This window comes from Phalacrocorax aristotelis, chromosome 7 (genome assembly GCF_949628215.1).
Source record: "Phalacrocorax aristotelis chromosome 7, bGulAri2.1, whole genome shotgun sequence".
In the NCBI taxonomy this organism is placed as follows: domain Eukaryota; kingdom Metazoa; phylum Chordata; class Aves; order Suliformes; family Phalacrocoracidae; genus Phalacrocorax; species Phalacrocorax aristotelis.
In genome coordinates this window covers 24,295,076-24,319,569 of record NC_134282.1, presented here as the reverse complement: position 1 = coordinate 24,319,569, position 24,494 = coordinate 24,295,076, and the positions used below count along the sequence as shown (strand labels likewise).

Here is a 24,494-nt window from a genome sequence, read left to right as displayed (position 1 = left end):
GCGTCCGTGCTCCCGGCTTTGACTTCTTGCAGCCTTCACCTCCCACTCAACCTGGGTCCAGGCACCCACCCTCCAACCTGAATCCCCTTCATTTACATTAGCACTTCTCTTGCACCCACCCCACCCCTGAACACAGCAAAACTTCTTCTGAAGCAGAACATGCTCCTTTGTGCTTAAGCCAAGGCCACGGCATACTCTAATCAGGGGCCAAGGAAGAAGAAAGGCTACAGAGTCAGATTTTCAAGCAGTGGGACCTTAACATTGCTGTCCCAGTGCTACCTTGTTCCATTTTACTTGTAAAAAGATACTCCACCAGTCACTGCATTCACTAACTTTCCATCGATTTCAGCAACAGCTAGCACAAGCCTTTAAAATCAGATATCTGCCCAAGTAAGGCAAGGGCTTACCTGCAACACAGAGGAGCTTTTATAAGTGTTTAGACCCTGGGGTGCCTGTTGGGGATAAAGTCCATCAGTGTCATCAGATCAAATCTGTGTTTTCTGAATGTGAAAGCGAAAGGAAAGATGAGTTGTCCCTCAAAGCAACCGGCAAAGGTACAGGTACTAAGGGTGAGCAACGCATCAGTCACAATTTCTAAACTTGATATCAACCAGCTGAATATTTTCATGGATAAAGAAAGTAACCAGGGAATGTGACAACACCCAGAGCAGCGGTACGCAGTCTGGGCATTAGGACACTCAGTTGTCACCTAAAACCAGGCTCAGATCACAGCCTGACTCAGATACAAGCCCCTGGCTGCCAGCTCTGAAGGGGATCCAGCCCCTTGGGAAGGGCAGAACACCACAGGGCCACTTAGTCACAGGAACCTCTCTTCCTTCTCCCTCCACTGCCCGAGAGGTTGCCCACTGTGTTAAATCCCCATCATACCTACAGCCAGGGGAGAGCGATTCTGGCTCTTCTACTGAAGCTAATTATTTGCATGAATAGATAAATAAATATCACTTAGGGCAGCACCCCGAGCCTTAGTTTTCTACATCTGACCACATCACTAAGGGCTTGCTCCCATATTGCACTCATAACAGCCTGGCCCTAGCAAACTTTTCCTGGTAGAAGAACACTTCAAGCTGGACTTTCTCTACAAAAAGCTGGAGTTTCAACCAACTGACATGCCCTGATGAATATCAGAAGATGCCTGACTAGCTTTAAGCTTTAGCCATCGATGGACTACTTAGCTCAGCACTTCTCATCTGGAATTCCTTCACAACTCTTTCCTCCTGAGGATAGTTTACTTTTCAGATATCCCACAGATATGTTTATATGATACCCCTGTAGCACACAGCCACTCCAACACCCACGCATATACTTAAGCCCAGTATTGGGACTACCTGCTACATTGTTAAGTCCTCAAACCCAAAACACATTTCAATACTGAGGAAGCGGTAAGTCATGCGTGGCTAGTGGGGCCAGGAGCTCCTGGGACAGGAAGACCAGCTCTCTAGATCTTCCTGCCCTTTTTGTGGTATGACTTCACGTCCCCACTATACTGAGGGTGGAACAAGTAACTAGTGATGCTAGACCAAAGCTCTAAGTCTCAAAAAACCTCCTGGAAAACCCTAAACCCAACATGAAACAGTTTTAATATACAAACTATCCAGAGCACATGATACCGTGTTTATGCCAACTTCTGATTGAAGAAGAACAGCAAATGCCCATGTAAGGGTAAAGGTAAAATGTCAGAGAGGCACTGCCTGCTTTAGCAGAAGTGTGCCAGTACACGGATAATGCTTCAAACATCATGAACATAGTGAAGCATGAGCTTACGCTAGATCAGTGCAACACATCATACGGCCACGGCTTTCTGTGATCTGATATGGGAGAGCTCTCAAAACCAAACCAAGTAACATCATTGGACTGCGACCTTGTTAAAGAGGAATTTCCCACCAGCCCTCACCATCCCAATCCAAGAAGGTTCATGATCCTGAAGAAAATCCACAGCTAAGCTGGGGGACATTTTCCTTTAGTCGTACATTCCCGAGATTGCAGCTTGCTGTGAAAGGCTACCAAAGCCTTTGGTGTAAGAAGAGGTGCAGAGACACCCTGTGGTGTCAAAAAATAATATGATCAGAATTAGTTCAAACAGCTTAAATTTTATTTAATTATGACACAGAACTGGATCAGAAAAGCTGCATCCTGGGGACACAGAAAAATCTTTCCCAAGTGGCTCATCATGTCATTTCCTCCCTCCAGACCTCCTTTGGCATCTGGCATCTTTTGCCCTGTGTGTTTGCGTGACAGTCCCTGACACAAAGATTTTACTTCTTGTTCTGTTCAGTTCTTTTACCTCAGGGGATATCAGCTGGGCCAGGGCTGCTGAGCGCTCCTGCAGTTGGAGGGATGGCTGCGGAAAGGCTCCAGTTCTGGCAAGTGGTTTCCTGCACCTTTAACCTGTCAGACCTGGGTAGGCAAAACTATCAGTCTTGTTTGTAAATTGTGGTAGGTTGGTTTGGGGTTTGTTTTTGTTTGTATTTTTTGTGTTTGTTTTGTTGTTGGTTTTGTTTGGTTTTTTGTTTTTTGTTGTGGGTTGTTTGTTTTTTTTTTTTACCCCATCTGTAATTCATATCTTATCCTGAAATCATATTTATAAATATGAAGGCAGTTACAGAGGCACCAATAAGCTGCTCAGGCAGTCCAGGAATGAAAGCAGCCAAAGCAAGCGTCAGTGGCTATCAGTTTTGACATCTGAAGTCTTGCAGGTATTAGACCTTAACAATTAACTAGAGACAACCTACACACCACTGAGGTTCCTGAACATGCTGTCCCCACTGCTGTTATGTGATCTTCATCTGAAGGAAATTTATTTTCTCCCAGCTCTCCAAGTAGGATTCCTGTTTTAAAGAGTCATTATGTAATCTGTAGGTCTACAGACTGACCGCTTGATAAAGTGAATCTCAGAGCTAGCCACTGTTACACTATTACTGGTTACTTCAGCTCACAAAAATCCCCACTATTGCTGTTGCTAAGTGAAGGTGAGGGCCATTAATTGGTGTATTGCAAGCAATGGTAGTCAAGTTTCACAGGATTTAAGTGGAAAAGGAAGGTGAAGAAATCAATTATTCAAATACTGGGTATTCAAAACTTCTGATCTGGCAACATATTTAAACATACAGGTGAAGTATAGGAGGAACTCCCCCTACATCATTAGAATTTGATTACACTGGAAGCTCAGTAGAGCCAGACAACCTCGTCTTCAGAAGTAAGAGAAATGAAATACTACAAAATACATGGTCAAAGTACAGTTTATTAAAAATTGACTAGGTGGCTTTGGAAAAGACCCCTTCTGTGTATCTTCAATTCTTTGTCACCAATTTCCACATACTTACATCTGTACTTTCAATGTTACATTTTCCTCTCTTGATCTTTTACACAAGAGGAATTAGTGCTGAAAGATCTTGCAGTGAGAAGCCTTTGAAGCTCACTTCTCAGAGGTAAGGCAGATTCCTGCCTCCCCAGTCGCTGATTTCATTAGCCACAGATTGGTCTGTTCTGCAAAGCTTCACCTCAGCACCACTGTATGCCTAAAAACAGGTCTGGAACTCACAGATTATTTTGTCACAAATTAAAAACCAAAGGGAAGTCTGTAATTGTGAGGTAATTTTCTCGCATTCACAACCTTTATTCATTCCTTAATAGCACAGTAATTCTTTAGTGACAGTTTCCTTTTACAGGTCAATGAACTGTTTGTAATTCCTTTCTTAAAAAGTCTTTTCTGCCATTTCTGTGGCAGAAACAGGTCCAGCTTACCTAGGTTCTGTTAAAAAGCTGTGTGGCTCGTTACCAAGCATAAGCAGAAAGGTCTGTCACTCTTTGTTCCTTTGAGGTATTTATAGTTTCTTGTTAATGTGTGTCAATATATCACTCTGGTAAATAACAGTAACATAATGAAAAACTGTAAAGCATTTGCACAGTGAGTCTCTCCTGCCTGTGTATATCCTACTGTAAAAACTGGTTCAGGAGAAATGTCCTTAAAAGGCTGGTTTGGGGGGTGGGGAAGAGACGAAGAGTAAAACCAGAAAAGTGCGTAGTTCAAAATCGTTGTCAGTTTTGGTTTTAAGACTCCAAAACTTTGTTTCTTGTTTTAGATGATTGTGGAAAATATTTTGAACAGTAGGAACAGACAAGCACTTTCAATCATTAGGAGGGGATGAACACGACCCTCCAAGTCAAGCAACCAAAAGTTAACGCAATTACTAAGTATCAAATTTAGAGCAGAGAGACTAATTCAATCAGAGAGGCCAAAGGGATAATTCTTGGAGACAAAGCAATGCAACGCGGAAATGCAGACTAATCAACTGCTTTATCAAAAGAAAAAGGAAACAATTTCCAAGCCTTAACTAAAATCTCCAGTTGGTTTCTCATCTTTTCAGCATTCTGGTTTTTGCTTTGCAGTGTTTGTTCCATCTCACATTTGTTCCACTGCTTCTGTTTCTCTGCACGAAACTGTTTCACCTGCTCCCGGTTCTTTGCTTTCCATCAAGCAAGCCACCTCCTCTCCTGGTTTTTAGCAACTAGCCTAATCATGAAAGAGAGCACCTAGAGGGAAATATTTGTTATATTTAATGTCCAAGCCTACTTTCCATAATTATGTGGAATAGTGGTTGAGTAAGAATATCCAGAGTCGCCTTGTGTCCGCAGGATTTTCAAAGCAGTTATTTGCTCCATCTGATGGAAAGTGGCTGTTCACTGATCTTGACTAAACCTTCTGCATAACCAGGACACTTACAGGTTGTAGAGTAACAGATCACCAGGTGCAACACAGTGAGGAAGAGATTTCCGAAAAAGCTACTCAGACTTCAGCTTTAATCTAAGCAGGTGCTGCTGTTATGACAGATAAAATGAGCTGGCACAAAGGAAAGAAGGAACTCACAGAAGCAAGCATAGGAGATGGAAAGCACAGCCGAAAAAAGCGTGAGCGACTATTTAAGAAGAGATTTTCTGGATTGAGCCTCTTCTCTGGGTCTCCTAAGAATAAACTGTAAGTACATCCACGATTATATTTCATACACCTTTTTAACCACGAAATTTTATAATTATTTCCAGAGCACCTTTCAAAGAGCCACAGACACCTTTGCTACCTCTGCTGTATTAACTGTGTCACAAACAAGGAAATAGTTACAGGCTAATGAAACAACTTGACCTAAAAACTAGCAAGTCACTGGGAGGAGCAGGTATGAAATTAAGGTCTCCAAATCTTGTGCGTCTGCATGTTTATCTTTTAACCATTCCCCTATGCTTCCTCCCACCCAGCAGAGCTCTGCAGGGGCAGCATCTCTATTCCTACACATACACACAAGCAGGGCGCTGTTTGTAGGAATAACATTGCTGCGGGTTTTGTTGCACCAACATCCCTAGCGCCAGGGTGTAACAGACAGGGGCAAGGTATGGACAGCAGCCACGGTCACTGTTCAGAGTTGGTGCTACCAAGTTTCTCGAATCAGAGCATAATTATTGCTTATGTTTCTATAACAGTGCCTTTATGCTTACTACTTTTCAGACAGGAGGGGGGGGACAGAGGACAAGTAATGCAAAACTGTTCCTTTTTTTAGCCAAAGCAGAGAGGCTTAGAGCTTTGTGCATGTATGAGCTTTGAGTTATCGTCATCATTCTTAGAGGATTTGAAATTATCTTCTGGGGTCTCTGTACTTGATATTATTCTTCCTTAACATGAGGCAAACTTAGCGTATGCATCATGCTAAAATCAGTAGCTTCCAAAGTGTCTTTTCTCATCCATTAGAAGAGCTGTTTTCTATACAGATCTCCTAAAAAGAGTCTGTCTTTGATAATTATCATGAAATTACCGTCTTAGCAGGAAGTGCACGCAAGTCTCAGCAATTACTCAGCTAACTACATTAAGCTTGATAGCCACAGCAGCTGGTTACAAGCTCAACATAAAATTAAAATACACTACCCAGAAATGATCCTGAGCACCAGATTCTTCTCTCGGACTGAGCCAGTTGCAGAACAATTAATACCAAGGGCTTTGCTTCAGGATTTTTCTTGCTGCACTGCTGAGGAACTGGACTGGAAATATAGTCGAACATCCAAGGAGTTAGTGCATTACAGCTGTGACTGTTCTTTGTTGCCTGTAACTTCACTGAAGCACGTGTTCGGGAGGCAGAAAAGTGCAACTGAAGCAGTAAAATCATGTTTCCAGGCCTTGACGCTTATCTGTGATGAATACAGATTTTCACCACTTCGATTTAAAAAACCCCAAAACAGTAACGTAGCATACTCCTCCCGTGGTACCCTCACACTGATAGAATGAGTCAGTCCTCAGACTTTAGCGGATACGTTTCTACAGACACGTTGCATGGCAGTGGTTTTTAAAAACATTTGAGTCATCAGTGCCTACAGAACTTTCACTGTGCTGTACCCAAACTGGATCACCTCTACAATTCAGCACTGATTTGTGAGCTCTTGTAAGGGAATATGCAGGTTAGTGTCTTGAGTTTGAAGTACTATTTTATATAAAACTTAACGGTATATAATTTGGACCAAGAGTGCTTTTCTTTCAGCCCTTCCATCTCTGTTCAAGGATAGTGCAATATAGGACCTATCTACTCCCCAGCATAATTATTAGTGCGCACAAGTGGAAAAAGAACCTTTATGACAGCACAGGTGAGGTCTACCACATCAGAAACCCATAATTCCGAAACACAGAGCTGTATGAAATTTTGTCTTCCTGCAAACACATGGGGCTTATGCCACAATCACCCACAGAAAAGTTGCATATTAAAGAGCTAAGCAGAGAGCTCCTACCCTAGCTAGTTGACTTATGATTTTTTTTTTTAGGGTTCTGTTTAAATGGTGACAAATCCTTTTAATAATTCTATGTTCTAAAACTAATGGCTTGTCACTGCCACCACAGCACCAGAGCCAGGCTCTCCTTTTTCTGTCCATTCCCATTTTCTGCAGGTGACCACGCATTGCGCCTGCTCCTAGTGCGTCATAGGTAAAGCCTCCGGAAGGGTTCATAAATCACACACTAATTGCTTCTGCTGATCTCATTCATCTAGGAAGTGTACAGGTTAAACTTGTCACCTTTCTTTCTGACTGTTCTAGCCCTCAGGGAAGAAGTCAGCTTTACGAAGACAAGAAGAGATGTTTACACAGGAAAGGTTCCAAAAAGCTGAAGCCAGCGCGGGAGGAAATATGTTCTCTAAGGCAGCCACATTCTGGGAAAATGTGTCCAAAATGCGAAATCCTTGTCTGCCGAAAATGTGAGACACTGCACTCAGAAAGCAGCTTCATTGCCCACAGCCTGCTTGATCACTACGACAGAGGAGGAGATGCCAGCTCTAGTACATTGATTACAGCAAGTCAACTATGTAGAGGTGTTTAAAGATTTGGTGTGGGTGCCTTGTCGGTACCCAACTACATCAGAAATGCTAAAGCTTGGATCCATTCAGGCTGACTGGATCTTCGGTCTGCACAATCTGTGTGCAGCATCAGCAGTTACAGCCACGCCGTAGTTCATACTTACTATATGTAGCAGATGCACATTCGCTAAATTAACTAGCATTAACTCTGCAAACAAAGATTTGTAAGTAGGAGCTAAAAGTTCCTCAGCTATTAGGAACAGGGAATAATTTCGGGAACATTTTCAAAGAGTTTTCTTTTTCCTCTCAAGGAAACAAGATTATTCTACTGAGCTGCAAAAGAGAAAGCAAATATTAAATGCAGAACCACTGGGTGCATTACAGATGTTTGTAATGCCTCAGTATGTTTCAGTGTTGTCTGTGGTCTGGAATACTGAACTTGTTTATTTTTAAATTAACTAGCATGGATATGCAATTTGATGGGGGAAAGGTGCTTCTAAAGACTATCCTGGCCACAAGAACTGCACATCACATTCAAACTCCCTTCTAGAATTTCTGAAGTTTTACAGACTTTCAACTCCTAACACGATCCTGCACCTCTCCTTAAAAGAAGCGATAACGATCACAACTCACAAAGTATTTAAGACTTGTGTTTAAGATCTGTATAGTACCGCACCAAATAAAACAGTATTCAAAGTTTAAGCATACCAGTGGAAGCCACACCTTGAGTTGTCTGTCTCTGCTCCCTTTGCAGTGCGTGGAAGGACTTGCCCAGTGACGATCAGGAGAGCAGCACGGTGACCAGCGGCGGGTGGCACTGAGGTCCAGGCATGCGCAAGGGCTATTGACCTTTATGGAATTCATAAATACAGGTTAAGGGTGGAAGTAGCCTCTGGAGCAGACTACCCCAGGCCTAGCAGCACGTATCTTTTAATCTCACACCAAGTGGCACAACTTGATATGCAAGATGAATTCCTCGCTATTTGGTAGTGAATGGGCTAAACAGACTTCGTCTCACATAGCCATTAATATTAAGGGTTCTTTTATTCAGCCAAGCAGACAGAACATGGGCTGGGAAGTTTGGACCTGTTCCATCACTCCTCTTCCAAAGTTCCCAAGCCACCAGTCTATAGGGGAAAGGACTCACTCTCCTTCCTGCTCCCTTTCTGAAGCTGTTCCGTTTTTGTTCCAATGAATGTTTGGTAAGGGGACTGGAATCCAGTTTTTTCTTCTCTATCCCTAGGGAGTACTTTAACTGAGATATGTCATCCATTCTTGTGTTGGTCCCTGCCCCTCCCCAGGAAACAGTTTCAACAGGAGGAATTCAGAGCCATGTATACAGCATTCCCACACTCCAGAGTACCCTCCGCAATACTGCTCAGCCCCCCTTGCGATATGTCAAACAAACACTCGATGCTCCCTATGCAAAGGAGGTAAAGAGACACTTTCAGAAACTAGAACAAGCTGCTTTGCCGGTGTCGTACAGCTGGTCAGATCACAAATGCACATCCAGAGAATGCTCACAAGGCGAGGGCCATGCGGGAGAAAAACTTAGGCAAGATTCAAAATAGGAGTGAGCGACTACCAGGTTCCTCACTTCTGCCCAGACTTTGGTGGTTCCGGGCACTCCCAGCAAGAGCCCAGCCTTGCTGCCCAAATGTAGACTCCTAAAGCCAAGATTTAGATCTGACAAACATCCCCGTGCTATAAGGGTTGTAATCTCTCAGAAACAATGTTTCCATGGTGCTTGATTGTCGTTTCTGCTCATTTGTTTCATAAAAGCCCGATGATGCCTGGCAAATCAGAATGAACCTTTTACATTTCTCTGTGACTGCTATTCTTAACTATGATCCTTCACAGGCTTCCCAAGAAAAAGTCACGCTGTTAAATAAGCAATATCCATTCATCCCCATCCCTCTCCATCAGCAATCCCAGGGGAAACTTCTCCAGATAATCACCTGCTGAAAAGCAAGGTGACAGACTGAAAGGATGAAGGACTACCTCATCACAGCAGCATTATTTTAAATCTGATAGTCCAATATAGTAAAACCTGTTAAAATAGGTTACATAGTTGAGCCAGCTTTTAGCCAAATGTTCTAGAGGTGACATAAGAAGTAAGGATTTATCAGCATCTGATGGGTAGAATTTTCCCGTGTGGTTTGCTAGAGGACAGACAGCAAGTTCCTCATGGGGGCTATGGGGTTGGAAAGGCATCCAAGTAATAGTACGCAAACTCAGCTCATTAAAGGAAAAAACTTTCTCTTCTCCTCACTCCACCAACAGTTAATGCTATTTTGCTACGCTGTTTGAAGAACAGCTAGCAATATGAGCAGGGCAAATAAATTCCCTGACCAGCATTGGTGGAAACACATGCCCTCTTCTTGATCAGTCATGACGCCATGCTCGGGAAGAGTACTACAAGACTGTTGTTATGCAATGAGGTAGCATGAGCAGCACGGTTCTCAACTCCTCAGTAACATTAGCTGTTAAATTACTTCACCTTTCCTGGATTGGCTACTGAAATCTGCTTCAGAGACCTGCTTGGTACTGCATGCTCCTAAGACCATGTTTGATCCTTCCACACACTCAGGTTTACATGAAGTCCCCTGTGTCCCCATGGAAATGTTAGAAAATCCAGCTCTGCTGACTCCCCAGCCCTGGGGCTAAGGGATATTTAGCTGTGCCCCCTAAGCCAGTGACCCACATGGGCATGAGGTTACACATGCTGTTGCCACAGAAGATGTCAGAGGAAGCTTTCGCATCCACACCATTTAAACAGACTTGCTAAGGAAAGGCAAAGTGAGCCTTCTGAACTGACATGCCAAAATATGAAAGATCAGCAGTTCCTACATCCATTTAATCACTTGAGATTTTATGATTATGATCTGTGACTGATTTGCAAAGATATTCCCATTACAGAAATAATTTCACCTTATGCCTAGACTATATCCACCAACAGCCAGTGGCAGACAGATGTGCCTCAAACAAAACGGTTTTGCACTGGCAACAGTAGTCAGTGCGGTATTGTGGTCAAGCAATAAAACCATGACCTTGAGCTTAGTCTGACTTCTATCTTGTGAGCCAAGCCAGAACGAGGCACATTTGTCCATTAAGAAACCCCACAGCCATAGGTAAACTGTGACGTCCAACAGCAATGAAGCATTGCCATTTCGTACGGCAGCGCCTACTAAAACCTGCTTTCCATCAAGACAGCTCTGCTCCCTCATCTCTCAGCAGATTTATGCCAGACAAGTTATTTTCTAAATTATTCTAAGAAAACTTGCCAAAAACTGGAATGCATTATGTGAGCACAGGATTTCAGTTTTAGATTTTAAAGCCAGCTCAGATACATAATTACATTAATAGATATATTGTGAAAGAGTAATAAAAGAAATACTGATTACATACTTAAAAGATTTAGGCTTGAAATTATTCCTAAAGAATAAAGCTGTGATCATAGCCTGACACATTAATTATTAAGAGCCGGTACTATTTAATTACCCGATTTCAATAGCTCTAGGAAATTAAAGAGGAATACTGGACTCTATTATATTAAATATACGAATAGGCTCTGTCAAAGGCATTTGCTAGAACGAGAATGACTTAACAATCAACACACCACTGTCAATAAAACCAATACAAGCATAAAAGGGAAAGGAAGCATCTCTGCTGGTGAGGGGCACATCCATGGGGCTCCTTCCTTGGAGTCAAATACAGGACAAGCAGGAGTGTAACAGCCGCAGTTGTCACCATTTGTCACAAATCAAAAGACACAAGAAAGCACCCATCAAGTAATCACACAGTCGAAAGAAAAACAGAACAAATTTATACAATTTCCATATGACAAACCCAGTTTCAGTTGCTGTTTTTAAAGCAGTCTAGGTATCTTTTCCCCCGTCAGATACAGCGAAGGCCTTGAGAAGCAGAGTTGGTTTAAGAGAGGTCATTTTTCCAGTGAAAATGGGCACACCAGATCACAAGTAGACTTGGAGAAAAGTAATGAACATGAGGCCATCTGAACTGGAGGTGTTGCACACCAAAGTCGTAGCTTACTTTTATTTTCTACAGCTGCATAAAGCTATATCCTTTCCAAAGCATCCACATTTAAAAAGGTTATGTTTCTGCTCACTGTTACCAACAAAATATTTAAACTCTCTAGAATCTGACCTTTGATGCCTTCTGAATTCTGCAAACGGTCTAAAATAATGCCTCAGGAAAAGAGAAAAATATGATCCCGCTCAGCCCAAATTAACCTACCATTTTAGCACCAGAGCTAGATATTGGGAGGTAAGTACAGAAATAACGAATGGCCTGACGTGACCAAATTCCAGCATTCTCCTCTTGGATGACACACCACATGGAGGACAGGCTGCCTCTCCTCCTACTTTTCACAAAGCAGTTCATCTCATTATTTATTTATTTTCTATTCAGAATGAAAACCTGGATGCCACAAGCTGTAGCATGGGTGATGGAAACCCAGGGAAAGTGGTGATCTATTTACTAACACAAATCAGCAAACCAGTGCTCCACTCAAAATTTAACATGAAGGTATCACAAAATTAACCTAGGCGACCTCCATGTAAGGGTCATCCCTGAGATGTCAAACTGGAAAAGCAGTCATGTGAGGTGTGCTATCCTCTCAGCTATCTGAAGACCAAGTAAGGTCAACTTACGTGAGGAAAATGCATCATTTTCTTTTGCTGCCAAACATGAAAATACACCATTTAACAAGCCTGTAACTTACTTTCCCCGTTCTTGTGAACAAATAGCCAAGAGTGGAAGTAGCGACAATAGAGACAACCAAATGGAACGTGCCCCATTCAAGGGCAAATAACCAATACAAATACCGACCAGAACTAGTATATCCTAATCACCTCTAAATACTAGCTATCTCAAGGAAGCGGGTGAGGAAATCACATTGCCTGCCTTAAGTACTTTTATAACCTGCAGTAAAGTGAAAAAAAAATAAATCTCACAACACAAAACTTCTTTACTCTGTGCAATATCTTGGTAGTAACTGAGGGAAGGTGTTTATGCATCTGGAGGTCAGTGCTACTTCCTCCATTTTGTAGATGGGAATCTAAGGTCAGACTTGAGACTTGTTCAAAGCCTCACAAGAAGCCTGGGGTGGAGGACATAACTGACTTGCCTTTTTAGCTACGGATATAAAGATTCCAATCATACCTTGCACACCAGCCCCATGCAGCCAAGGTGAACTTGCCAACTTTGTCTCAAGTTCTGGGAAAAGTTACATCTCCCTCAGCACTGCAACAGACCAGAGATGTCCGAGTACTCTGTCTCAGAGGAAAATACAACATGTCCAGCAATGGCTACTTATGCAAATTTATACACTATGAATTAGCCAAGGATGACATAACTCTGTTGTAGGTAACAACTCTGAGAAAAGTAGCTTTTTACTCTTCCTCCCATCTGCTTTAAAAAATAAAAAAAAAAATTTTAAAGGGAGACGTGGTACACTTTAAATGACACTACATTATATTTATAAAAAATAAAGCCACCAAAACCAAACCACTTGTTACTTTTACAATATTCTAGAAGCAGAGGTCTTTTCAGACAGATTAACCCGAAGGGTGAGGATAAGAGAATCAAAACACTACTTAAATGCTATCATGCCTCCAGAGAGGTTCTTGATCTTTAAAAGAAACCGCAAAACCCCCAACAATAAAAAAATAATAAAATCACTCTCAAAGTAAAATCACCTTTAATTAAATTCCTAAAGAATATTTCTATGCAAAACAACTGTTTAGTCAAAAAGTAAATATATATTTAATTATTTTTCAAAAGTCAACAGAATGGAGAGCTACCAGTGTTCCTTGGAGAACAAGCAGTAGTTAAAGTCTACCTTGCTGATGTTCAGAAACAGTATGTTACATCTTTTAACCAGCAGTTCCCTATTGCACGTTACAAATTTGCTCTCCATTTAAGCACCTAGAAGCCTGGTACCTCACTAAATAAATTAGAACAAATCCAGTTTCTTCAGCAACAATCTTCAACATATATATCTTGGCAAAGCGACATTACTGCAAGGTTTTAATAAATACAGAAAGAAAAGATTAATGACTTCTCATTGGTGTTTTATGGAATGATCTTTTTCCATAAACACTTGCTTTTCCAAACATTTGGGTTTTTTGGTATGTACACTCTAAAAATCACTACGTGTAGTACATTTAATGAAAATTTTCCATCGATAAGTCAGTACATTTGCATGGCACAACTAATCCAAGATACAAATTTCAATGTAAGGCTGTAGGGAGCTTCTTGCTGAACCTGAAATAAATGTGCCTCTTAAGGAGTTGAAAACAAAGCCCCAGAGGTGGAATGGGAGACCATTACCAGTAAGGGATTCTCAGACATATTTGGAATTGGCCTGACTTTCCTCTTACCGAAGGGCTTCTTCATGTGCGTTATGTTAGGGGAACAAAATTGTGCAACCCTGAACATCAACATCTGGATGCTGCATCATTTTCAAAGGTCTCTCCCCCTCCCTCCTCTCCCCACCCACCCACCTCCACCTTACAAACAGCTACTCTGCTTTTGGGAGCAGTACAAGGCATAAAGCAGCTGCCTGCAGTACACTGACACTGTGGTTCCTATTTACAGTAGAATTAATGCATCTGTGCCAGCAAGGCAGAGTTCATATGAAAAATATACACAATACAGTCAATTTTAGCCAAATTAGGATATTAAAAAAAATTTACTCTTCAAGTCCCAACTTTAAACAAAGAATAGTTCTGTCAGAGGTCTTCAAACCTCCTGAGTATGTTAGAGTACATTACCCTAACATGTAAAAACAAATATTTACACCTCCATAAAGTACCAAAGAATTTTTAAAAATGCCTAGTAGCTCTCAGCGTGCAAAGTCAGCAGGAACTGATTATCCAGGATGTTCACTATTTGTTGAGACAGTCATGGAATCAAGCATTCAGAAGCAGAGTGCAAAAGACTCAGGAATTATTTCAGCCCATTTCTTTTTGTTGTTGTTTTGTTTTCTTTCTTTTTTAAAATAAGTTTTGTTGGTCCATACTACAGATGCCCTTTAAAAACACTTATCAAGGTAACATTCAGCTTAGTGCAAATGCAAAAGTCTTCTACGATCTGTAATCTTTCCGAACAGTGTGAGCCATCCAGTTCACTTTAGTAGTCCAACTCTCCCGGAGTGCTTCATCAAACTTTTGCTTAAATTGTTTTAGTGCTTCTTCCTCACTCTTCCCTAGGGCAAGAGAGTCCTAAGACGACAGGAAAACAAGTACTGTTAGGAATTTTAAAAATCACAGTTAAGGCCTCCTTCACCTTTCAACACAAACCACACCAGGTTTCCCCCCCCCCCCCCCCCCCCCCCGTTTCGACACTTTTTCACCTATTATTCATTGAGCAATAGGTCAGTGGTATTTTCTGGGTTTAAAGATTAAACTAAGGAAGACTTAAGCAAATGATTTTCACCTTTACAGGTCTATGCCTGTGCATGAGCCAAGCCATAAAACACCCTGAAATGACTACATACAAGATGCAGGGATGCTGAACTCATTACAGAATGGTTGAGAGGAATGTATATTCATAGTTTCCTTTGACTGCCAGGACTGACTACAGATCTTGGTCTATATAGCCAAAACAGAAAGCTTTGAGAGCTACGTGGAATTTTGAGAGAACTGGAAAACAATTAGAACGTATTAATCTTAGAATCAAAATTCACATACTAGAAAAATGCTAAGCCCTGCTGAGCTGTAGATCTTACTTTACCTTGAGATACTGGATATCCTTGACAGAGGTTAGCTCTGGAAGCCCTGCAGTTAACATCAGTGCAAAGAGCGTAATAAATAGGTTTCCATGTTTTCGCAGAATCAAGTATGCTTCTTCACAATACTGGCGGAACCTTCATGTTCAACCACAAAGCACATACATTGAAGACAACATGTGAGCACTTACACAGTTAACAAATGTACGTAGTGATTTCCAAAAGTTGTTATCTGGCCTAACACATGTATTGTAGGAACACAGTAACAGAAAGGACAACAGAGATGTTTACAGAAACTCCAACGCACTCCCACAAAAATATCCCATACCCTTAAAACATTGGTACAAAAGACCAAAAGGTTGTGTTTTGTTTTTTAAAAAAAGGCAAAAGCACTATTGTTCAGGAAGAGCAAAAAATGCCAAAAGGTAATGCCAGTGTCCCATCTCCCTGAGAATGTTAGATGACATGCTCTGGGCCTACAGTGGCAAAACAAACATTCTATAGCATTACCTTACAGAGACATTGGATTGGTAGGGACTTCCTTCCTGCAAACATAGTCAAAATTGAACTGAGCGCCAAATCTGGCATAAAGACCCATCATGCAGAGACCCAAGGACTTGCTCAATGTCCCCAAACTTGCCACTGCCCAGTGTCTAATCTGTTACTTTCTGCAGGAAACCGGAAGTCCCCTTCAGCCTAAGATGACAAGTTATACTTCAAAGAATAAATTATCTTCTGAGGCATTTTTCAAGCAAAAATGGAATCCTACTGCCATTTGAAGTACTCCAGATTCCACAGCTCTTGCAATAGCACAGCCACCTAATAGCCTTCACTTTATGATTTTAAAAATGGAGCTACAGATTGATTTGCTCACTCTCCAGGAGGCACACAGGTCACTGGTAGTTGTTTTCCATTCTTCCTAGACACACCATTACAAATACTTGTATAGCTTCTTCTACCAGAAGTAGCCGTAAGATTTGTCAAGCCATACGTAAGTACTTAATTTAATATCTCTGTCAAATAATTCTTCCCATGAAAACTGTTAGCAAATGGAGAGCAGAACATCCAGAATGACCCTCCTGTCAGTTGGTGAGAAGGATACAGAAGGGAAAAAGAAAAATCTGCCTTAACAAGTGGGATCACAGAGGGTAGTTTTCCCTTGTCATGTGCTTTTGTGCTCCATTGTAGCTCTCTAACCCAAGATGGGAAAGGACATGCAGAAGTGTTGGATTATGAGCACTTGGCTGTATATGCCTAAGCATCCAACTAAATCCATGATTGGGTAGCACACTAAATGTGCACTGATGGACAGAAAGAGCGCCTGGTGTTAAGGCCAGTGCTTCATCTTGCTTGACCAGCAGTCTGTGGGATCCCTCCCTAGTGCCAGTGCTGCTGAAGGTAAGAAAAGCCGAGCCCAGGAGAATCTGCCATCTCCTGCTGGAGGAGATAAAAAGGAACTGTGCCTTTCCACTGCAGAGCTGCAGTTTCTGATGTATGAAGTAATTTGTGTATATACACTCTAGCTCAGGTGGAGAAGTAGATAGTATTGTAAATGCATGTTAGCACACTTCCTCACAAGTACAAATGAGCAAACCAAACCCAGATAGGTTCCTGGTGGGCTAGAAATTATCACCAGAGATCATCTCAGTTACAAATGGAAGACATTAAAATAATACTTACCGACCAAATTTTTCTGTGTTCCCTGTTTTTCCTTGTTGAATAACATGAATGAAATCATAGGTGAGTATGAAAGGTACCCGTTCCCTTTTAATTCCAAACTTGGACTTGAAGTTTCCAAGAATATGCCCAAAATCTATATGAAAGAGCTAAAAACACAGAAGTGAAAATTAATTCCTCCAGTGAAATATTTCACTTTACTACTATCTCTACAGAATGCTGGTATCAAGAACAGTGAACTCATAAGGCTACTCTCCATAGCCCATGGTTTCAACCCTTTGGGAGTATTTAGTTTCAAGATGTTTCAAGATATATTTAGTATCAGTGATAACATCCACACTCTTATGAGCGTCTACTGCTACAAAGCAGTGTGCAAAAGAAATTCAGTTTTAAGCTTCTGATGCCTGCCAGCAGACCTCTTGTTGGGAATAGCAGATAGAAAAATGAGCCCAATGATGAGCCCGTGAAGCTCCACATCATCATATCCAAGAGCTTCCTACATGAAATCAGGAGCAAAGCTAGTAGAACTTACATTAATCAAGGAACCTGTGACAGTTCTCCCATTTTAGAATCAAAAATGAAGACATTTCAGCTTTGTTCTACTAGGTAACAACTTAAAAGTGAGAGTTTTATAGACATTTACGATATTCTTTTATAACTTGTGCTAGTTTTACAGGCAGAATAATTTAAATAAAATCAGACAAGTTACAGCAGAAAGTAACAACTAAACAGGAAAAAATATTTTTAAGAGTTTACTGAGGTTCAAGGTTTGGAGACTTATAGTCACAGCATTACGCTGGTACTGAGTTCCACATGGAAAATTTCTGCTGAGGTGGGCTAGAGAGACTAACTTCAGGAAAACCACACTGCTCAAAACTGCAATTCATGTATTTAAGGGTTGTCTTTTGCAACATACTCTAAAACTACTTTTCTTCAATTAATCTGAACCATTAACAGGCCTTTTGGATGCTTTGAAAAAGTTCTACAGAACAGCCTCACTTGATATGGAATTGGTTAGTAACCAGGTGTTGGTCGGTCCTTCCACTAGTCTCACATTTCCTGTCTTTGAAGCTCTCTTCAATTCTCAGTAAACAATGACTTCAGTTCTACCTATGTGGGCACTTAATTTTACTAATACACTAAAGAAAAGTTCTCAAGATAATTCTTGCACAACAGAGTTACCGTAGTTATTCTGCCTCTGCGATATATTTACCTGACCATTTTTTCTGACCATGATATTGTCACTGTGTCTGTCACCAATCCCCAATACGTAAGTAGCTACACAGTAGCCAGCACAAGACAGAGTAAACTCTTCAATGGCTCGATCCAAATCATCTCTGAAACACATAGACAACCAATATTAGTGCATACTACTGGTAGTTCGTATCATGCCTTGACCTTAAAAAGGATTGCTTTTGAAAATCAGAAGCCCATTAGGATGCTGTAAAACTAGCCTTATTTGAGAGAAAATACTGTAAACTGTGGCTATGAAGAATAGGAGAAATGCAAGTACTATGAAATGCAACAACATCAAGACTTGAGACCTACGTTGTTTTCTTGGGTTGGTTTGTCTTGCCAAATCTAGTATAAAACGTACTAACTTCATGCTGTCAAAATGCTGCAAATGTCATTCACATGTTGTTTGAATTCCAAGGGCACCGTGAATCTGAGTCAGGATTTGATATACTAGAAAAATAAGTAGTAACAAACCTGCCAGAAGAGCCACGCATTCCTCAGTAGTGAAACAGAAACTTACAGGAATTTCGAAGCTTACACTACAGATGACAAAATAACTGTAGAAATTACCCTAAATTGCATTCCTTCAGCCAGTTCAAGAGAGCATCTTTGTTGAAGGCAGCAGTAGCAGCAACATTGCTACTATTTAACTGAATGTCAGCAATGGTTTCTGAACTAGAAACAGCCTCAATAAGGCCAGAGTGATCTCCAGTTGCTAAACAGCCATACGGCAATATCCTGAAACAAAACACAGATTCACGTTGACAACAAAAATAGTAAGAAAGCTTCTTTAAAATATCAATATTTTGAGAGGCCTGAATACTCACACTAACTTGAACATTGAACTCTCAAAGGTTAACGTACAGATATTGCTTGAAAAGTTAATAGTAGCAACACATTTATAACATTAATTTTTCCTATTACATACATATATGTAAAAAAAGAAGTTATAAGCAACCCTAATTATTCCCTTTTACTAGGGAACACAATTACTTGTAATTTTATAGGAGAAACCATAGAGGGAGCCCTTTATTTTCATTTGTTAATTTACTGACTTAACAGACAGTAAGTTACACTCATGTTCCTTCTAGACTAAATTATTTGCGTAAATGGAAAAAGAGGATCTTATCCTTTTTCCCCCATTATTCCTATTTCAACCTAAAATGCTAGAAATTGTTTTAAATATAAACATATTATTTTCCAACTGTTGGTAATTTTAAGCATAGAAACCTAATGAAAACCAGGAAAACATCTTTTAACCCACCTGATATGCAAGAATATTCCTGTCCATTCATATACTACACCTAGTAAAAATATCTACAACAATATCATTGCATTAAGATAAGACACAGATGAAGATATGAATCCAGGAGATGTGTCTAAATAGGTAAGTGTATTTTTCCAAAACATTTCCTCACTCCAGACGCTTACAATGCTAAACAGAATGGCAACTTCGATGGGAGCTCAATGTATGCAATGGAAATGTAAAGCAAACTCTTCAAAGGTACTGCATCACAAATTGAGGTGTCTGCTCTCATGCTAAGGTATCTCAGGTCAAGAATATTATCTCTGGTCTGGCTGTGGATCCATGTACAAAAGAATGGATGGCCACGCAAATCTAACTGCAGTACACAAACTATAGGCTAGCGCTCACTAACTTAAAGCTGCATAAAAAAATTGCAGGACATACTAAAATTTTTATGTGTGTGTATATATATGGAGAAGGAAAATAAACTGTTAGTGGGGTTGTCATCAGTATTTATATATAAAACAGATATTAAGTTTGATTGCTACAAAGCAGAATCACATCACTTGACTGACACAGCCTATTATCCCAAGCCATAGAAGAAAAAAAAATTTCAGATGAAATTAATTGGAACTTTTTGGCATAACAGCTATTAGATAACTGAGCAGTTTCTCTACCTTGGTGACAGCACACAACTGAAGTGGCACAAGTACTATTAATTATAGAGTTGGGGATTCTTCCCTACTGGCAACAAAGGGAACCAAAAACTGGATTGAACAGGGTATTTAGAGAACACCCAACTTCAAAACAAAGAAGTGCAGATTTGGAACCGTCTTCCCATTTCTGTTCTATTTCCTAATTAAAAACCCCAACTCTCTAGACCAGAGTTCTCTCACAATAAGCAGAAGGGTATCTGTAATTACCAAATACCAGCATTCATGATACAAGGAAGCACTGCCCATCCTTATCACGACATGACAAATGTAAGCCGAATATTACCAGGTTAAAGTGCACGCTGGCCTTCTTCCATGGCATTTCAACCCACCCTACTTGCAGCTTAACCGGGCACATGTCCAACAATTTCCCCTTCAAAAGCAAGCAATGATGAAAGCATTCAGCCCCTTGAGGACTGTGTGCTTACAACTGGTGGAAAAAACATCCTTGTCAGAGAGACAGTTTGACAGGAGTCAAGTTAGGGACAAATCCTCCGGGCCCTTTCCATCTTATCCTGGTCTTTCTTACTTCAACATCTGTCAGCAGGATATGCTCCCTGCTTTTTAATGCCAGTAAAGACCACAGACAGATCAATACAGCAATCCTGGGCAGGACAGAAAATTTTCTTCTTCACTCCATTTAATACTGTTCTTTATTTCAAGAGTTTAATTCTCCAAAGCAGCATCTTTCCCAATACAGCACCAAGGTCTGGTAATTTACCAACACATTCTCTGTAACTTCAGGTCCAATGACCTGATCAGTGACATTCTTTAGACTTGTAACAAATATATTTTTCAATATGCTTGTGAACTCTGATTTAATTCATACACAGCTGCTTACCATCAGACTTCACACATATTAAGGGAGGTGAAAATGAAAACTCACTATACATAGACAGTGAAGTGAAAAAGTAGTTTGGAGAACTCCCTCTACCTGTCCAAAAAGTAACCAACTACTAAATACTTTAAGGACAATTTACCACAGCAAAGGTCACTCAATATAGATCAGGCTCCTCAAACTTAGGATTTTCTGTTGCTCTGTTACTTCACTAATTTCTCCCTTAACACAATTTCAGTGCTGTAATATAGGTAGAACAGTGGAAATAAGGAAATCCTTACATCAAAAAGTAAGAGGTACAACACCACAGACCCCACAGCATACTTGAGAGGACAGATGTTCCTCTGCTGTGACATGTATTTGTAATATTGAAACATTCCTCATAAGAATAATAGAAAGTTATGTAATCTACTATAAGTATGCCCATACATGACTTCAGATGTAGAATTTTTTAAAGCAAAATAACTTGAAGAGTTATAACTTTTCAGGGGGGTTGAACCTCTGAAAGTCTCATCTTGCCACTCTGCAGATGCAACCTGAATATAAATACCATTTAACTTAATACGTTTGTTCCATAGTTGCCCGTATTTAAAGTACAAGAAACAACTGGAGATAAACTACAGGAAGAACTGAGGAAGTTTGGCTGCTCATACTTACTAATGTCTTAGGCCAACTATTTCCACCGTTGAGTTAATTTTCAGGTATAGCTCAATTTTCAGGTAATAGTTTGTCTTAGAAATAACTAGGTATGGGGTTTAATTAAAGAATATGCTTTTCTGGTTTTCTCATTTCTCTCTGGTACTTGGCTGACTGATGTCTAAGGTAAACTCTCTCTGAGCCAGACTTCCGTAAATGACAGAGCAACGTTCGTCTGGGGTGATGGTCTTTGCTGTCTAATGGTTGGGTCTGTACTGAGAAGCAGATGCAATTGACATCCAAAGTTCTATTCGGTTGCACACTCTGAGGTCCACCCAGTGATAGCCCAGGATGAAGGGCCTACTGGAGTACACTGTTGCATCCTCCTGCGTACACGTATTTCCTTTTCTGATACAAACCCTGGTCTTTTTCTGGTATGTAGTCAGAACGCACACATAGGAACCTAGACAACAAAACGCACCATGTGTGAAAGAGGCCAGTTTACCCATGTGACAAATTAGCTGACAGTTAAACAAACAAAAAAATAAACAAATCTCCCTTTCTCCTTCTTCAGCTTTGAAGATCTCAAAACCAATATATATACGGTGTTCCTTTCCAGAGCTGAGAAATCCCACTGGGAATATCATGCTTGCTTTAGGCATAGACTGGGCTAACATTTCATTTTAAATTACTACTAAATAACTGACTGCGGATTGCAGTGCCATTTTAAGGAAACTGATCCTATCCCAAACTCCTCAATAGCAGCATATTGGTTGCCATTTGATCCATGCTTCATAGAAGCTGCAAAATTTGCTCGTGGCAAGATATTGATTAGACAAGACAGGCAGACAGCAAGTGCTTCTGCTCTTACACTGGTGAAACAAGTGAGAAGCCCTGCTTTTACCTGAATGGAGTTATCGGACTTTCTGTAGTAGCAAAAAGTTTAAAAGCGCAAAATCCATTATGCATCCACATAAGGAAAAAGGGAAGCAACAGCTTCAGGGAAACCAAAGCCTCGAAGGATGATACAGGGCAAGAAGAAAAGACTCCGCTCACTAGTATGGAGTTGCATTTTTCAGGAAAGCAGATGTCTCTGACACTACTTCTATGCCTGACACCACGCCTCTTACCCAAGCAAAAAGCAGCAAGCCAGCAAGTTCGGACTTATGAACAAGGCAACAGAACTCATTACCATTGCTGTTAGTTCATAGATTTTGGAGTTGCCTCTTCCTGAGAGGCATGAAGACCATAAACATGGAGATCATAAACTCTTACCCTCTTAGCTGCGTCCCCATACTCCAGGCATTTGGAGTGCTGTTTTGTCCAATTCTGTTTTCAATTAAGGCCATTTCAGAGCCTTCCCTTTGCAACTGCCCAGTTAATCTCTCTTTGACAGACATAGAATTGTAACCCTGCCACAATCCCAGAATTTTACTTTGTAATCATAACTATGAGAGGATGAATGGAAGGAAGATGCTCCCAGTTAAGTAAATAAATGGGAGAGGCCAATTATAGAACTTCAATTCTCACTAGCAACTTCCCCTTTCTACTTTTTTTCTTCTGAGAGTTTTAAGAAAAATCTTGGACACCAGAACCACTTTTTGGTTTTCCTTTGTTGAGCTTAGAAAAATGCGTTAGTCAGGAAAAGCATATTTGATGACTCCTAATCACTATTCCTGTTTGCTAGGCACCGTGTGTGGCCCAGGCTGGAACCACAAACTAAGCTTCTGGGAAGGCAGCAACCAAAGAATGCCTCATCTGGGATTCCACAGCTGCCAGAGGTTGTCCTTGCCCCTAAATGCTGGATCAGTCTCCTCACAGTCTATTTATAATAACATAAATTATCTAAAGTTTCCTCAAATCAGTGTTCAACTTAACACACACTCGGCCACCTCATCACAAACATACACTTCCAGAAACAATTTATTATTCACATTCCTACCTTATCCTATACTTCACTTAACGGAATCTTTCCGTAAGCAGCATAAGTAACAAGTTTATAATTTTACTTCTCTGTGCATGCTGATGTTATGTGCCTTATGAAGCTCCCATTATTATGCTTGAACCACAAAAAATTTGAAATGAGCTCAAAGAATCTAAATGAAGTATTTCAAGTAATATTTAAATAAGTACTTCTATCCTTATAAACAACATTTAAAAATTAAACACAAAGGATTACAGCCCTTTCACAGGCATACAAAAATCGAATTTATGGCCTCCGAATGGTTTATAATAATTTGACACCCAGTATCTTCTTTAGAACTATTTTTAGAAAAAGAAATTAGAATTTGAGAATTATATTAGCAAAAACTAGTGCATATATTTGGCTGGTAAAGTTCCCCACATACTAGGGGGTTATATGGTAACACTGACCAATGCCTGACATGGTTTCTCTTTGGGATACTGTAGTATTCCTACAAAGAAGTCATGCTTATCCTATCAAGTGTATGAAGTTAAGAACACTGCTTTGCAAGAGGCGAAGATATTTCTGGTCTGAAAAAAGTTTTCTGACACCCAAATGGTGTTTTATCAAGAAAAGAATGCAAAGTGGGACTTCAGAATGTACATTGAAGATGTTCACGGTGACTGTAAGTCTCGATGTAAACAGCAATAAGAGAACCGCTCACAGCAGGAAGACAAAGTAGCTACTACAAAATCTAGTTGAGTTCATCACTACTTACACAACCGATTAAAAAGTGACTAGCTTACATGGGAGGGGATATCGCCCCAGACACTTGACTAATGAACTAATACATAAATGAAAGCCCCACAGCGCTCCTCCTCATTCTGAAACAAGTCTTCCAAATGCTGGAAACTCCTGTACTCAAGATATCTTGTAAAGGATTATTACTTCATTTTGAAAGGACTGGCTTTACAGGAGCAGCAGAGCAAATCAGAAGGTTCTTATCAAAAGGAGTATTTCTGCCCTAACAGAATACTTTAATTATGAGTTTTCATTTCTACTGTAAGTTTACAACCTCACACAAAACCTGCCCAAAGCAAGCAGAAATGGAAGCTTTAGCATGAAATACAGGTGAGTTCAATACCATAAAAACCG

The 24,494-nt window shown here is 40.5% G+C and overlaps 1 protein-coding gene across 10 annotated transcripts in view; it reads right to left on the bottom strand.

Annotated features, from left to right (window-relative positions):
• Nucleotides 1-13,036: 13,036 nt before the first annotated feature.
• The window catches only part of PIK3CB (phosphatidylinositol-4,5-bisphosphate 3-kinase catalytic subunit beta), a 104,491-nt gene continuing 93,033 nt past the window's right edge, over nt 13,037-24,494 (bottom strand). For all 10 annotated transcript variants that reach the window (XM_075099275.1, XM_075099271.1, XM_075099272.1 and 7 more), the window contains 5 exons: nt 18,574-18,741; nt 17,981-18,104; nt 16,771-16,916; nt 15,096-15,228; nt 13,037-14,584 (listed from right to left, as the gene is read on the bottom strand). In XM_075099275.1, the coding sequence (XP_074955376.1) occupies nt 14,447-14,584; nt 15,096-15,228; nt 16,771-16,916; nt 17,981-18,104; nt 18,574-18,741 (709 nt within the window). In that variant the 3' untranslated portion in view covers nt 13,037-14,446. The remainder of the gene's footprint in view (nt 14,585-15,095; nt 15,229-16,770; nt 16,917-17,980; nt 18,105-18,573; nt 18,742-24,494) is intronic.